Source organism: Populus nigra, chromosome 5 (assembly GCF_951802175.1).
Source record: "Populus nigra chromosome 5, ddPopNigr1.1, whole genome shotgun sequence".
In the NCBI taxonomy this organism is placed as follows: Eukaryota; Viridiplantae; Streptophyta; class Magnoliopsida; order Malpighiales; family Salicaceae; genus Populus; species Populus nigra.
Window position 1 is genome coordinate 15,350,613 of NC_084856.1, and position 16,585 is coordinate 15,367,197.

Consider the following 16,585-nt stretch of genomic DNA (forward strand, 5'->3'; position numbering starts at 1 on the left):
AGAATGCGAATGAGTGGTCTTTTGTTTTGTTTTTTGTTTTTTTTTTTTTGTCAATTATTCGTTTTGATACTTTTAATTTTTTTAAAATTCTATTTCATCATTTCATATTATTTTTTTGATGAATTAAAGCCTGGCAATTGCTTTTGTTTCATATTATTCATCATATTTGCAGTATCATAAAATATCCCTGCTTTCAAATTGATGATCAATTATTATGAAATAGGATTTAATTTCTCAGTTAAGCAAGGAGCCAGGCCCTTTTCCTTTAGTTCTTATTGTTCATGAGGTGCGGAAAAGTACACTTTGGTCCCTAAGTTTTTAACCTTCTAGCTATTAATCCTCATGTTTTGTGAGTTTAACTTTTCATCAGTCCTAAACTTTATTTATTTTACATTTCACTTCCTAGAATTTGAAAGAAAAGAATATTAGTGGAAAATAAGGAAGGAGAGAAAAAGTGGTTAATTAACCATATTCTGATGATGAGAAAAAATGATTTTGGTGTCAATGTATTTCTCTTGGTGAGATGAGTGTCATAAATGAGTTTTTGAGCTTCCATCTTGTCAAAAAAAGTATATTAGGATTAAGTAAGAATGTTTTTGTTTAATTTTATTTTGTATTATTTAACTAGTTTAAGAGTGTTTTGTAGCCAGAAATTGATTTATTAGAATTTTTAGGGTATTTATTGGATATTTTTAGGTAAAAATAGGTTGAAAATGAATCTTTAGGTCCAACAAACCCCTTCTCAACTTTCCAACCACCTCTTAGATAGGTGAAAATTGTGTTGACCTTTAGGTCACATATTAATATTTTATGTATTTTGATGATAATAATTAAATAGAAATGGTCTAATGATATATTTGGATGAGAATAAATTTAAACAAGTTTATATGAAGATAACATCAAGAAGCATGGGGTATTGAATGAAGAAATCAATTAACAAGTCCAAAATACAAAACAAGTGAAGACTTAGTTTTTAAGTATTCATTTTAGTGCTTAAATGTAAATTTTTATATCATACTTAATAGCACAAATTAAAATGAATGCACACACTTCACTTTACATACATTTACAAAGAATTGATAAACGATTCTAAAAAATCACTAGAATTAAAACTGATAAATCTGGTATTCTAGATGAACCGGTCAATCGTTTGCATGATGATACCAAATGAACCGGTTGTCCACTTATTCATAGATGATGAAAACCTAGGAATTTATAGGAATTGATCGACTATTTGGCTTTACCAATATAAACCGGTCGATTATATTAGCTGTCAAAGGAAAAATAACAGCTTTAAATGACTTGTTTTTGCTAGAAACATATATCTAGTTTGTCTAATTGCAGAAAAAAATATAGAAGTCGAATACACACACACACACACACACACACACAAGCTATTTCAAGAGCAAACACAAATTCATCAATACTAAATTATACTTATATTTGTGCATTAAAACCTTCATATTCTTACACAGGAGTATATATCTTATTCTCACAACACTTAAACACTTTAAAATCCCTTAAGTGCTATTGAGTGAGAAATGAAAATCATAGATTCTCAAATTATAAAATCCATTCTATTGAAAGAGTATCTTGTGATTATAAAATCACATTTGTATATATTTAAGAGTTTAGATAAAGTCTTAACATCAGTGAGGTATTGTAACCAAATAAAAAATATTAAAGAGAAGACATCTTCAAGTGGTGTATAAGCTTGATGTGGATTCATCCAGATTATTATATCTTTAACTTGGATTAATTAAAGAACATAACACTTAAGTACGGTTGGTACTTGAGGTGTGCATGTAGGCTAGCTGAATCATGTTAAAAACCAAGTTTGCAATCTCTCTTTTCTTACCTATTTATTTTAAGCACCTTGATTATATTATTGATTATTGTGCTCAGTATGTTTAATTTTTAAAAAAACAAATTTCATTATTTGTTATATTTAATAGAACATTTAATTCACCCTTTTAATATTAGAACAACAATTGGTATCAGAGTCTAGTACTCATTTATATAAGTTTGCTTAGACTTTAGTAGAACAACAACCACTAGTTTTAATGTTTAAAATGAAGGATCACCAACATGTAGGCCATCTTTATTTGATGGTAATGATTATAGCTATTGGAAAGCTAGGACAATAATATAACTATCTATAGAAAATTGATCTTATAACCCTACCAAAACCAAAATCATTTCACAATTCCTAAGGCTAAGAGTGAGTATACCAATGGTGATAAAAAATTGCTTTTTATTGATGTTAAAGCTATAAACACTGTGTATTGTGCCTTGAGTAGAAGTGAGTTTAATATAATATCATCTTGTAAAAATATTAGAGATATATGACATGTTTTAGAAATGACTCACGAGGGTACTAATAAAGTTAAAGAATCTAAAATTGACATGCTTGTACATCAATATGAGTTATTCAAAATGCTTCCAAATGAATCAATAACTAGTATGTTTACTAGAATGACAACTATCACTAATAGTTTGGATGTTCTTGGTAAGATTTATACTAATGTTGATATTGTGAGTAAAATTCTTAGGTCTTTGCCAAAGACTTGAGAAACAAAAGTGACAGCATCCGAGAAGCTAAGGATCTCATCAAGTTTCCATTGAAATAGCTCATCGATTCACTAATGACTCATGAAATCACCATAGAAAAACAAGAACTAGAAGAGAAGCCAAAGAAGAATTTGACATTCAAAATCATACACCATGTTGATAGTGATGATGATGATGAAGTGGAGGAGGACATTGCACTAATCACAAAACAATTTTGGAACTTCCTAAGAAAAAAAGAAATAAAAAATTCTCAAACTTTAAGAAGGATGGAAATAAGAAAGAATCTAGCAAAGAAAAACTTAAATGCTATAAGTGCAACAAGATAAGGACATATAAAAACTGATTGCCCTCTTCTTCAAAACAAGAAGATGAACTGTTATCATAAATGAGCAATGAAAACAACATGGAGGGATGACTCAGATTCTAGTTCAAGTGGTAAAGAAGAGTATGTTGCAAACATGTGTTTCATGACAATTGAAATCGATAATTAATGATGTACTTTTTTCGGATGATAAATCTGACTTCTCTTATAATGAATTACATGATGTATTTGAGACATTGTATGATGAATACAAGAAGTTAGGTTCTAAGTATAGTTTATTGAAAAAAAAAATCATGCATGTTTACTTGTTGACAAAAATACATTAGAAAAAAAAAAAGCATGCTTTGTAGTTGAAGATTATGATAAAATGAACCAACTTGAAAAGAAAAATAAAGTTTTAAAGGAAAAATGTTGATAAGTTGAACACTACATTAACTAAATTTATTAAAGGTTCTAAGATCTTAAAACCCTGCTAACTAGTCAATGGATAAATTGATTATTCCTTATAATTTCAGAAATTACATATTTAGTTCTAAATCTGAAATTTGCTCGTAATTTATATTATTTTTAATTTCCCATTCTTTTTCAATTTTTTTTTACTTTATAAAAAAATACAAAAGAGAAATATTAAAAAAAAATTTAGAAAATAATGTATTTTTAAAAGAAAAACAATAAATTAGGATGACCAAAATTAGTTAAAAGAGTATTTTATTATTTTTAATAAACTATAAAAACTAAATTATTATTAAAGCATATCGTAAGTGGTTGTAGAGCATAACTTCAAATTTTGGGTTACTTCATTTTTTATTAAAAGAAAGGAAAGAAAGAAAGAAAGAAAGAAAAAGGAAAGTTCTTCATGCGATGGAAACCATGGGAAGCTTCTAAGAGAGTCTGCATTAACAAGAATAAAATTCTTCTTTCTCTACGACGTGAGGATCAAGCCAAGAATAAAGATAGAAGGATGTATTTTATACAATAAAACTATAGCATTCTCTCCTTTTTATTTAATGTATAAAAATAGATATCTCAATTATTTATTTTTATTTTTTTCCTAGTGCATATTTTTGTATCCTTCTTCTTTACTCAATGTAAGATTCTTAAAATAAATGTAAATTTTAACAAATAAAATTTTGACATTTACGAAAAACATTAAACCACACGGTCCACATTACCATATATATATATATATATATATATATATATATATATATATATAGTAAGAATATATACAAAAATCAAAATGAGAAAAGTTTATATTTTGAATTAATAAAAAATTTCTTAAGATAGATTTATTATATTTTTTTTCCTATTTGAATAAAAATTCTTCATCATAAGTTTAGTTTAAAATGCATATTGAATATTTGTAACAAGTAAAACTAAAAAAAAACCAAGAAACTTATCTCTTCCACTAGATCGATAATTCATAGCAAGGTATTTCAAGTTGTTAAAAAAGTTTTTGCATAATTAATTAAGTATTTTTTAATAAAATTACGAAATCAAAAGATACAATACAATTCTTTTTTAAATCATAAAGTAAAACCAGATTAAAAATTTAAATATTTTTTTAATTATTATCTTTATAATTTTAATCATTTTATTATTCATATAATTAATTTTTTATTTGCATATAAACAATTTATCACTAAACAATTGATTATATACTTAGATTTGTTAATATTCCTATTAAAAAATATATAATTATAACAACTATGATAGTACATAAATAAAACTATGATAATGTAGACAAATTAATAAATAATTGATTATATAAGAATAATCAAACAATTAAAATTGTAATACCATAATACTAATTATTAAATATTATTAATCTTCACTAAATATTATTACCCTATTTGTTTTTTAGTTTCAAAAGTATTTTTGAAAAAAATTAAATTTTTTTTCTTTAAATTAATATTTATTTTTTTATGTTTTTAAATCATTTTAAAGTACTAATATTAAAAATAATTTTTTTAAAATTATAAATAAAAAATAATTTAAAAAATAGTTATGATCACGGTCTTCAACACGTTTATAAATATCATTAGGCATGTATTAGAATTCTAATATGTTTTATTCTTTTATTTTTTAGTTAAAACTTAGAGGCACCTTAACTTAAAAAAAATAATAAAAAATACGTTCGAATGCTACGCGGAGACATGTCTATAAAATTATTAATGTATTGTAAAATTATTTTTTAAACAAAAAAACTGAATTATAATTAACTTAGAAATTGATGAGAGTATTTCTTGGAAAAACAATCACCACCGCCGATTTCAATCGGAGTCAAAATTGTACAAAAGAAAGGATAATGGAAGAGAAGAGCCGACATTGTAGACCAATTATAAGCCACCAACTCATCACTCCTCTCACCAATTTTCCAACTTTATACAGATATATGCGCTGTCTATCCCTTAAATTAACGTAAAAAATAATAGTCATAAATAACAATTAGATAAAAAGATGGTCTTTAGGGTTTCCTCCTTCTCCTCCGCTTCCTTACACGGATGCGCCTCTCTATATATATACACATCTTCTTCAATTGCATGCACAGGAATTTGTTAAAAAAATTAAGTTCTTTTCTTTCCTTTCTCAACAAGTGATAAATGAATGCAGTGTTTGTTTTGAAGCCTTAAAAAAAAAGGAAAGATCTGATTAAACTGTTTCAGTTTCTATCACTGAAATCGAAAAATAGTTGATAAAACTTGATTTGAAGCGAAAAAAGGATTTTAGATCTGAGATTGTTTTATTGATATGAAGCGATCGAGCAAATCGAACAGGGTTTCGTGGGCACCTGGTCTTAATCTTTGTCAGGTATACCTATAATTAATTAATTAACTTTTTTTCTTTTTATTTCGCAAATAGTCCAGATTTAAATCTGATAGAACAAGTTATTAATATTCATTGCTGTCAAAATATTATGATGATGATGATTTATACTGATTGAAATAGCGCCAAAGCTTCCACCGTTCAATTTAGAGATGTTGAAGTGGATTGAACGGCGAGAAAGGTGCCACAGAATGGCTAGCCTAGCCTAGCCCCTGCCTCTGTGTTTTTCCCATCAATCATCAGTCATCAGTTGTGTCGTTTTTAGTTTTTTGACACATTTGGGCGCTGATGATGCTCTCCGGCGGATATTTGAATTCCAGATTCTTTCTTTGTTACTTTTTTTTTTTTAATATCAACAGTGATTCAAGAATAATAATAATAAAAGGTCTGATAGGATATTTACGCCATGAATATTTGATTGATAAGATAACAACCCAGGAAGGAATGAAGGATATTGGATCTGATAAGATGAATCCGTTTAATTGTTTTTACTAAGAGTGATGAGGTATCATCCTTCTGCAGCATTGCAGTTAGAGGAAGGGAGTTGCTTGAAGGTCTAACTGAGTTCCTTTTATGCTTTTCTTTACTAATAATAAAGATTGCTATGAGTTTGGTACCTAATAAGATTGTTTGTCCCAAAGCCCTCAATTTAATGTTTTTAAAGTTGCAACTTACAAGGATTCAATAGAATAAATGAAACGGATCAAACATGAAGAAAGCTTGCGTAACAAGAAAAAAAATAAAAAAGAGTGAAGATGATAACCACCCTGATCCCAAAAACACACCAACTTGTTACAAGGAATTAAAGGAAGGATTATTCTTTGAATGATAACAACGTAACTTTTATCAACCTTTTAATCTCAAGATGTTGCTATTATTTCATTTTTACAGTCTAAGCAATCTGCAAATTTAGCCTTGAATATGTATATGTGTGGGTACAAATAGTTTGAGATTATCTGATTTGTGAATATACTAACTCTGCTGTGGTTTGATCATATGTTTAAGTTCCCTTACTAAATGGCACATCACTTGTTTTGGTTTTTCTTAGATTATAGTTTCATTTTTTTTCAACCATCACATTTGGAGGACTTGTCCTTGTATATAATTTGGGATGTGGTATAGCCTATAAGAATCAGGTTTCTTAGACTTCTCCTTGTAGACATCAGTGTTGCACCAAAATTTCTGATGCTGTCCTGATAGTTTGGAGTGCATGGGATGAGTGTACCTTAAAATCTATAATGTTTGCAGGAGTAGAAGTATGAAAGCTACTTTCAACATATTAAAGCGGAGATATTGTTTCTCCCATCCTTTGTCAATGTAGTTTGGCATCCTGTCTGGAATCCGAAGCCAGAGAGTCCTGTGAAACTGAATTATATTCTCTTCTAGATCATTAACAAAGTTAGTTTGCAATTCCCGGCACTTGTGAGGTGCTAAGTAGAGATGCTGGAAGTATTGGAAGGTGTGGAACATTTTGAAGACGCTTTGGATTTTCAAGTGGAACAGTCTATTTAATATCTGACTGATGATCTTCCAATTATAGCATGAGAGCATTATAATATAACAGGGGATTGATTGTCTAATGCTTGAAGTCGTCCATATTTGTGTTTTCATAGTTAAGTTCTCATTTCTAAAAGTAGCAGGAGTTGATTGGGGTGAATAGTTGAAAAGGATACCAGGCAATTGTTCTGCATTCTCAATCCGGTGCTCCAAGTCTTGTGTGCTTGTTACCTGGCTGGTTAATTCACTTTCAAATTGTATGAGCATTGCTTATTCAGTCTGCCATAATGCCCTTCTTGACTAGTTGTTTTGTACTTGTTGAGCATTATTTTCTAGGTCACATCAAAAATCGTTTTAAAATTAAATGGGATCCATGTTCTTACATGTGCTGATTGAGTTGATAAAATTTTGCAGTCTTCCAACTAATTTTTCCTTTCTGTTTTTTGAGAATGCCCCTAGATGATTCCCCTGTTTTTGTCACTGCAATGAAATAAGTTTGTGAACCTTACTGGATATTAACTTCTTGTTATGGATTTGCTTCTGGTGTGAAATAGGAGAGGCTCTTTGTATCTGAGGATTGCCCTTCAAAAGTTGGCGGACAAGTCCAAGATCATCTTCAGAAAAAGGCATCATTGCTTTTGCTCCATTCGAGTGGTAAAGAACCAAATGATTGCCCCCCGGGATTTGAAGGCAGTCACTTCTTGAATCCATGTAAAAAGGAATTGTCCTGCTTTCCTAGGATTCAATGGAAGTGCCCTCCCAAAGTGAGCATATTTTTCTTTGTTAGGTTCATCTTTATACTTGCATGAATATGAAATTGTTTGTGCATTATGTGTTTACATCATGATGCAAAAACTTGTGTTTTTAGACTTATGTGAGGTAGTGGTTACAGCTGATTACATCTTGAATCCTAACTGCTTGCTCTTTTTGTTTTTTTTTCCTGAAAACAGTTTGTTGTCAGTTCCAACTGGCATGTGACAGCTGGAGAAGAAAGCCAGGAATCACAGGCCCAAAAACTGAGGGAAATGAGAGCTCTTGAAGCATTTTATCCACGCCCTTCTGCTGTTCCTCCCAGGTAAAATTTCTTTTTCCTGTAAACCGAGATCTCAACAATCATCATATTTTTACCTAGTCTCACACATTCTTTTCTGTATAGCCCTGTTGTTTCTTTGGACGTAGAAGATACAGATTATGATGATAGCCTCACTCCAATCATCCCTCTCATTCCTGTTGAAGAGGAGGAAGCCACAGAATTGCCATCTGATTTGACAGAACCATTGAAAACTTCCCAGTCACCAGCATTGCCTCCGTTTTTATTGTCATCTGGAACCCTGAACTCTTCAAAATGCATCACCCCTGCTTCAAATCCACTCTCAAGTGAAAAACCAGCATTTGGAAAATTAACTAATCCAGGAAGTAATTTAATCTCAGCAGCTTCTGCTGCTGTTACTGCTATCATGAAAAACAAGGGGCATGGAAGCTTAATTGATACTGGTTTGCTTGTTAAGATCTTAAGTGACCCAAAAATGATCGAGGAACTTGCCGGTGGCAATCAAGCACTTCCTGTGACATCTAGACCAGTTACTAGTTCAATGTCCCCATCATGTGAGAAACCTGATGTAGTTCCAGTACAATTTACAGCTAATGGAAACTTGCAACCCCTACCTAGTGAGGAGCAGCCATGGTCGAAGCCAACATGTCAGATTCCCATATCCTGTCCGAAACCTGCCATGCCTTCTTTGCCATCAATGCCATCCAACGGGAGCTTGTATCTTCAACCTAGTCAGATGCACCCGACAGTAAGTAGAGCGTCCATGCATCAGGATACTGCTCCTGCAAGTGGGTTTGGAGTATTTTCTTCCATTCCTGTGCCCATTCCAGTGCCTAATTCAATGCCAACAACGGTAAGCACAGTGCCTAGAGAATCAATGGCAACCCAAATATCTTTCAAAGACACCGGTCCCAACCAAATGTCTAATTTGGTGCAATCCACTCTGGTTATGAAGCCTGTCCAACCGAACAGTGTTCCTCAAGCAGGTATGAAAACTAACCCTGTGAAGGATGTGGAGTACATTAAGAACCTTATAAGGGAACATGGAACAGCGAAGAAAGAAATCCAGGACCGAAGAATGCCCCATAATGGAAGGCATTACAATCAAACTCAGAACCAAGAATTGATACAAAACATAAAAAAGAGGGAATCGAAACACAAGTCTCAGAAGCCTTGCATGTACTTTAAAACTCCCAAGGGATGCCGAAATGGCTTCAATTGCCCTTTCCAGCATGATCCATCTTTCCAGTTTCAAACTGGTAGTGCTTTGGATGCCCCAGTTGCAAAGAGAATGAAATTTAGTGGGGAAATCGTTGGGAGGACCTGACGTTTTGTCGTTACTTACACGACCAGAACTGTGAATACGAGGTACTTAAACCTGTAAATTAATTTTGACTAGTCTTTCTGTAGATTTTGTACAGGGTTAAGGCATCAATATGTCGGAAACAGTTTTGTCAAAAAATAAGAAAATGAGATGATGGCCTAACGATTCATTAAAGGAAATATCATGTGCAGTCACGCATTTACGGGCAGTTAGTGGACTTGTTCCATATTCAACGATATTTAGTGCTTTTGTTAAGATGAAAAAAATATGACCACCCGCCTCGTTTAAAAAGAGGTTAAAATCGTTGGGAAAAATTAGGATCTGTGTCGATGGATTTTTGAGATAAAACCATATAAAAAAATATTTTAAAAAAATCATATACAAATTTTCCAGATAAATCCTGTAAATCAAATTTCTTATTCAAAAAGCCATATCATTGATTAAAAAAATCATGGCCTTGTCAGATAAAAGAAAAAAAAATACATAAAAAAAAGAAAAGAGAAAATTCTGACTAAGAAATGTATTTTTTATTCTAGAATTTAACTCGTTGACATTCTTTAGGTATTTCTTAAAATCATCAAAAAATTAAATAAAAATTAGTTTTAAAAATAGTGACTTAGTATCAGGTGATAAAAATACACACACACACACCAAAAAAGGGGCTTTCGTTTTAATATTTTGATCTTTGTTTTTTTAAAAATTTATTTTTTAATGTTAAATTTTATTTTCATCATTTCTCGATTCTTGAATGATAAGGAGAGAGAAATTTTGTGAATTTTTTTTTTATTCGGAACAATATAGAGAGAATGTTTATTACACGAGATATAAATAGAGACACGAGGCTTTCCATCAAAGTATAAGACTTTCTTTTAAACTTTGTTCTCATCCCACATGCACATACATATGTCGCCTATACATCTAGCTGGTTTCAACAAATTTAACATTTGGCCAGCTAATATCCATTTAGGCACTGATCGCCACCACGAACCTGAACAAAACCTCTTATCAAACTGGGTGCAGTTTCAATCATCACAAAAGACAATTTCAATTCAAAAAATATATATTTTTCTATAATTTTATTATTATATAATTAAATAAAAAAATTATTTTAAAAACTAATGTTATTAAACTAGGCTAGATTCATAAATTAACTTAGTTTCATGAGGATTAATTCAAAACATCATCGTTTCAGTGTTTTTTTAAATAAAAAAAATATTAAATTAACATTACTTTTTGAATTTTAATATATAATTTAATATAACTAATTAAGTTGATATATAAAAGTTGAATTGAATTTTAATTAAGTAGTAAAAGATACAAGTATATCTATCAAATCAACTTAGTTACATGAGGTGAATTTTTTTTAGTTTAATGTGAAAATTCAAGTTAGTTTCCGCACACCTCAACTATATTTACAGTATATTTACCTTGAAAGCTGCTCATATAAAGATCAAATTAAGGTATTAGAATTGCCTAAAGCTTCCCCGCGGTTTCGAGTGGACAACTAACTAATACGACAAACAACGAATTGACGTACCGACCACCGACCACAACATTAACAAAAGCTAATCCTACTAATGTGTCTCTTTGCATTGACATTGTTGCTCACGAGCTTGGCTTGTCATTGGGCTAATTATCCAATAATATATAATAGTAAAATGGATGCAAACACAGGCAATGATGACTTATCTTTAATTACTATGTTCGTTTTACGGTCCCAATCTGAAAATTAAGCGAATAAACAGTTATTTTTATGTTTCTTTCAATTGGTAAAACAAGACATGGAATTCAAAATTACAGGCTAGCTATTGCTTTATATTCAAGTCTATAAAGATTAATTATAATTATAAATTAATTTTTTTTTTTTAAAAAAGTAGTTGCTTCATAAGAACACCATCTCTAATCTTTATTTTTCTAATTAAAGTGTGTTACTTATTCTTTTATTTTTGAATTTCAACAAGTTAAACTTAATGAGAGTTTTGAGTTTAGTTTAAAAGAGTATTTAATAGTATAGAAATTGTTGTTTTTTAAAATATTTTTTTATTTAAAAATTTATTAAAATAATATATATTTTATTTTTAAAAAATTATTTTTGATATCAGTTAATAAAAATGATTTGAAAACAAAAAAAATTAATTTTTTTTTAAAAATATTTTTAAAACGCAAAAGTAAATGGACTTTAAAACCCTACTGTTGTAATTGCACTGTTTTTCATGAGATTTTAAAAAAAAATTATATTTTTTTACTATTTAATATATGTTAATATTAAAAATAAATAAAAATAAATATATTTTTTTAGATACGTGAAACTTTCGAGATATATATATATATATATATATATATATAATCTGGAAAATGGAACTAGCAAGGAAATAGTAATCAAGGTTGGTTAGCTAACTTCTACTCTCCATGTCGTTTTTATTTTGGATTTTTGTTCTCAGTTCCAAGTTTGACGATAACATTAGTGCCTGTTATTGTCAGAGAAGATCATATTAAAAGTTTAGCTTCTTGACTTCCTTTGTTTCTGCCCCCGCTCAAGATTCATGAAAATGAATCTCTTTACTTTAAAAATTTTCCACTTGCACACAATATCAAGTCTAAAACAGGTCGCCGCATGCAACGTTTGGTTCTGGGTCTCCGTTGACTTCACTTATTTTCAACTTTTTATATAATAGACTTTGTCAAGTTTTAATAATATCTAGTCAATATTCCCAAAGCTTCCTTAGCATTGAAGATTTAGATTTTGTAAAATTTAAGTAATAATCTTGTTTGTTGACATTAACGTTCTGTTCTTTAGCTGTTAGTGTTAGGTGTTTGCTTAGTTTATTGCCCGATGAGAAATGAATATCTAATGCATGCTTAGTTTCTTCAATCTTCTTTCATACCAGCACAAGTCATTTTCACTGAAGTTTGTTTTGCAGCTTCTGGGTGCTCAACATTTTTCTGTCATGTTCTGTTAGGTGAGTATACTTTTAGGTTCTAACTCTACTTGAATGCATCTTGACAAGATTTTTGTCAATTTCCAAGCAAGTTATGATTAATTGCTTTGAAGGTTCTTGAACATTACGTGTTTTCAATTTTTCAGCGTACTTTTATTTTCAATTATGCGATAAATTCAGACAAACTTCTGAAATTTTTTAATTGAGGGTAGGTGTTTTAGAGGAAGCAGCTAGAGCTGCTGTTTTCATTCCATTGAACATGGACATGTAGAATTGGGATCTTTCCTCGTGATCTCAATGCATTTGACAAAATGCTCGACAGAGGAAATTAATACACTGTTCACTTGTCTGGGAGGTTATAGCATGCTTATTGCCTTGCTCCTTATTTGGTTGGGCTTATGCACTTTAAATTTTGAACTCACTCGTTAGTATTATTAGAGAGTATAATAATGTAAAACAATATTTCCTAGAACATCTTCCGTAAATTAAGCTTTTAGGTTGAATGACTCTTTGGTAACTTTTGGTAATACACTGCGTCCATACCTGTGAAGTTCAACCTTGTAATACGAGCCTGGCCCAAAAGCTGCATTGAATACATGCATCATTGTGAATCCCATAGTGGTCTAAGTCTAACTGAGAAACAAGCGCAAGGGGCACCCTGATTGACAAAGTAGAAAACTTGAATATCGTTAAATATTTTCTTTGAACTGTTATTGTTCTTTGTCCTCATCAAAGAGACTAGATAAGTCGAAAGGAAATACCACAGAAACTTAGTTAATTTTCTGTGCATTGTACAAGTCAAGATGATGACACCAATGGAAAATGGGAAATGGGAACAAGGAGGAAATTAGGTGGATGGGTGGAACATAGACGGGTCATATGATGATAATATACAATTATGGATTACATCCATTCATTATTCCAACAGCTGCTCATCAGCAAATGGAGCGCTGGATTTTGACATGTGGTGTGAACAGACTGATTTCACATATATTCGCTTCCAAGGACTTACTGTTGCAGAAATTTTTAGATTGACCACCTTGTTGACATTTGAAATTAATTGAGTTTGAGGGTGACTTGAATTATCGTGACATTTTTTTTAGTGTCGATTGACAGCAGTATGAATCTATATATTTGTCAATGTGGATGGTTGGCATTCATGCTACTGCTTGTTTCACATTTAAGTGAAACTTAGGAAGAGTTAGTACCGAGGATAAAATCCAAATCCAAAATGTACAGCTCTTCTGCTGGCAATTCTATGTTACGTAGAAATTTCTTGCGGCCTGGGATTATCCAGGCCAGTTATAAAACCCAGAAAGAGGGAATTGCTTGCAATACAAAGGTACCCCGCAATGTCAACATGGAGAAGTTACGGAGTGCCTATTTGTTTCCTGAGATCTCAATGCGTGAGGTTCAACACATTGAGAAGTACCCAGATGCAAAATTGATAAGCCTTGGAATTGGTGACACCACAGAGCCCATACCGGATATCATAGCTTCAAGCATGGCAAACTATGCACGTTCCCTTTCAACAGCAGAAGGTTATAGTGGGTATGGAGCTGAGCAAGGCAACAAAGCCTTGAGGAAAGCTATTGCTGAAACATTTTACAGAGATGTTCGGGTAAAGGAAACAGAAGTTTTTGTGTCAGATGGCTCACAGTGTGATATTACTCGCCTTCAGCTGCTGCTTGGTTCCAATGTGTCAATAGCTGTGCAGGATCCATCCTTTCCAGCCTATGTAGATTCAAGTGTCATAATTGGTCAAGCTGGTGATTTTGAAGATAAAACTGGGATGTATGGGAAAATTCAGTACATGAAATGCCTGCCTAAAACTAACTTTTTTCCCGACTTAGCAACAGCTTCAAGGTCAGATATAATTTTCTTTTGCTCTCCGAATAATCCCACTGGTCATGCAGCAACACGACAGCAGTTGGAGCAACTTGTGAAGTTTGCAAAGGAGAATGGATCAATCATAATTTTTGACTCTGCGTATGCAGCTTATATCAGTGATGATTCCCCTCGATCTATCTTTGAAATTCCTGGGGCGAGAGAGGTTGCGATTGAAGTTTCCTCTTTCTCTAAATTTGCTGGGTTCACAGGCATTCGTCTTGGCTGGACAGTTGTTCCTGAAGAGCTGTCCTTTTCAAATGGTTTTCCTGTAATAAATGACTTCAATCGTATTGTTTGCACTTGCTTCAATGGAGCATCAAATATAGCCCAGGCTGGTGGACTGGCGTGTCTTTCCACAGAGGGTTTTGCGTCTGTGCATTCCATAATCAAATGCTACAAGGAGAACGCAAAAATACTGCGTGACACCTTTTCTTCTCATGGTCTAAAAGTATATGGTGGTGAAAATGCTCCTTACCTTTGGGTTCATTTTCCTGGTTCAAAATCTTGGGATATATTTACTGAGATTCTGGAGAAGACTCATATAATAACTGTTCCAGGTTCTGGATTTGGTCCAGAAGGCGAAGAGTTCATGAGAATTAGTGCTTTTGGACACAGAGAGAGTATCATAGAAGCCGCAAGGAGGCTGGGAAACCTTTATCCATAGACTGGAAAATTCGACAGTTTCTTCCTTTTCTATCTCTAAATATATCATTGGCTACGAATTTCTCCATTTTCTTGGGATATAGACATCCTGATCTTTAATATTTTGCAACCGAAGCAGCTGATTACTGTTTATGTTTTTCACCTTGTTTGTACAAGTGGGAATAAGGCAGCTCATATCATGGCTGAGCAAGTGGATATAGATACAAATGTAGTCGAGTTCTTAATAATCCTCTTCTAAGTGTTCTTACTGTTGTTCTGAGGGTTTGCAGTGATTTGTATTTGATGTAATGTCTTCTTCTTAAGTGTAATGAAAATTCTGTTATCGATTTCCTCCTGTTAGGAGTCCTCCTTCTCCCTCTTAGATCTTACTAGGAGCATTTTCTTTGGCCTCTTTGACTCCTCCTGTCTTGTTCTATTTTCTTTTTCATTTTAGTGGATTGTGAAAAGTCTTGGTTTTTGTCTTTTCATATTACTTCTTAGTTTTGATTCCATTTTTCTCGTGCAAGCAATTATGTATCTGTTTTCCTACTTCATTCGGTCTATGTTGAAGATGAATAATAATTTTTTTTTTTGTTGCTTTTAACATAAAGATCAAAGGATTATTTTTTTAGATCTACTGTTGTAAACGAGGAGTATGAATCTTGTCTGGAATTTAAAGAAATATACATTATATTAAGAGATGAGAGTAACTGTATTGTAGATGATTATTACCTCAAAAAGGAGTATTTATTTCAGAATAATAAACTTTGTATCTCAAAAACATTAGTGCGTTAATGTTTTATACAACAGATTCATGCTAGAGGTCTTTCTAGACACTTTAGAAAAAATAAAATCATTAAAAAGTTGAAATATCAGTTCTTTTGGTCTAGCATTAAAAAAATATATAGCTAAGTTGGTAGGTCAATGTTGAATTTATTTTTTTTTTATTCAAGGAAACCCTACCTTCCGAAAAGCGCACTTTGTAGGCCCAGGTGAGCGAGTAAAACCCCGGCTGTCTCAGGCTCTTACAAGAGGTGCACACAATGTTAAATATGTTAACTAGTTAAGTATAGAAAACATAATAATGGTCTTTAGTCCTCGTTGCCTATTCTCACTTGCCCTCGACAAGATGCAAGTATGGATTTTGTGTTTGGGCTTCCACGTACTGCAAAGAAACATGATTCTATCTTCATGGTTGTCGACCGCTTCTCTAAGATGATCTATTTTATCCATTAAAACCATATATGTTTTTAGAGCTACAAAACTCTATTTTGACGAGATTGTCAAGTTGTATGGTCTTCCCCAAACCATAATCTTTGACAAGGGTGTTAGATGTATGAGTTGTTTTAGGAAAACCTTTTAGCATATGGTGGGAACTAAGTTGAAGTTTTTTAGTGCCTACTAACCCCCCCCCCCAAACTGATGATTAAATCGAGGTGGTTAATAGAAGTTCAGGCAATCTTTTAAAATGTCTAGTGAGTGATTATAATAAGAATTTGGATTTGGTTCTTCTTATAGCCTAG

General features: G+C 31.8%; 2 protein-coding genes across 3 annotated transcripts; both read left to right on the forward strand.

Annotated features, from left to right (window-relative positions):
* The first annotated feature begins 5,329 nt into the window (after positions 1-5,329).
* Positions 5,330-9,770, forward strand: LOC133693639 (zinc finger CCCH domain-containing protein 6-like). 2 transcript variants are annotated; one of them, XM_062114888.1, is made up of 5 exons: positions 5,330-5,704; positions 5,843-6,273; positions 7,771-7,980; positions 8,167-8,291; positions 8,373-9,770. In XM_062114888.1, exons 2-5 carry the CDS (start codon positions 6,220-6,222, stop codon positions 9,592-9,594), a joined length of 1,611 nt encoding a protein of 536 aa, XP_061970872.1. In that variant the 5' UTR covers positions 5,330-5,704; positions 5,843-6,219; the 3' UTR covers positions 9,595-9,770. The 2 variants fall into 2 exon arrangements, with proteins under 2 accessions (XP_061970872.1, XP_061970870.1); XM_062114886.1 differs by lacking the exon at positions 5,843-6,273 and having other exon boundaries at positions 5,331-5,704.
* Positions 9,771-12,078: 2,308 nt separating this feature from the next.
* Positions 12,079-15,417, forward strand: LOC133693952 (aminotransferase ALD1, chloroplastic-like). The gene has a single exon (XM_062115338.1). It carries the CDS (start codon positions 13,762-13,764, stop codon positions 15,082-15,084), a length of 1,323 nt encoding a protein of 440 aa, XP_061971322.1. The 5' UTR covers positions 12,079-13,761; the 3' UTR covers positions 15,085-15,417.
* Positions 15,418-16,585: the final 1,168 nt, after the last annotated feature.

Bases quoted from the DNA above. Each gene is read 5' to 3' on its own strand.
- LOC133693952 (XM_062115338.1), top strand. From the start codon at position 13,762: ATGTACAGCTCTTCTGCTGGCAATTCTATGTTACGTAGAAATTTCTTG.
- LOC133693639 (XM_062114886.1), top strand. From the start codon at position 5,645: ATGAAGCGATCGAGCAAATCGAACAGGGTTTCGTGGGCACCTGGTCTT. The intron at 7,981-8,166 runs GTGAGCATATTT...TCCTGAAAACAG, and splicing joins AATGGAAGTGCCCTCCCAAA to TTTGTTGTCAGTTCCAACTG. The intron at 8,292-8,372 runs GTAAAATTTCTT...TTTTCTGTATAG, and splicing joins CCTTCTGCTGTTCCTCCCAG to CCCTGTTGTTTCTTTGGACG.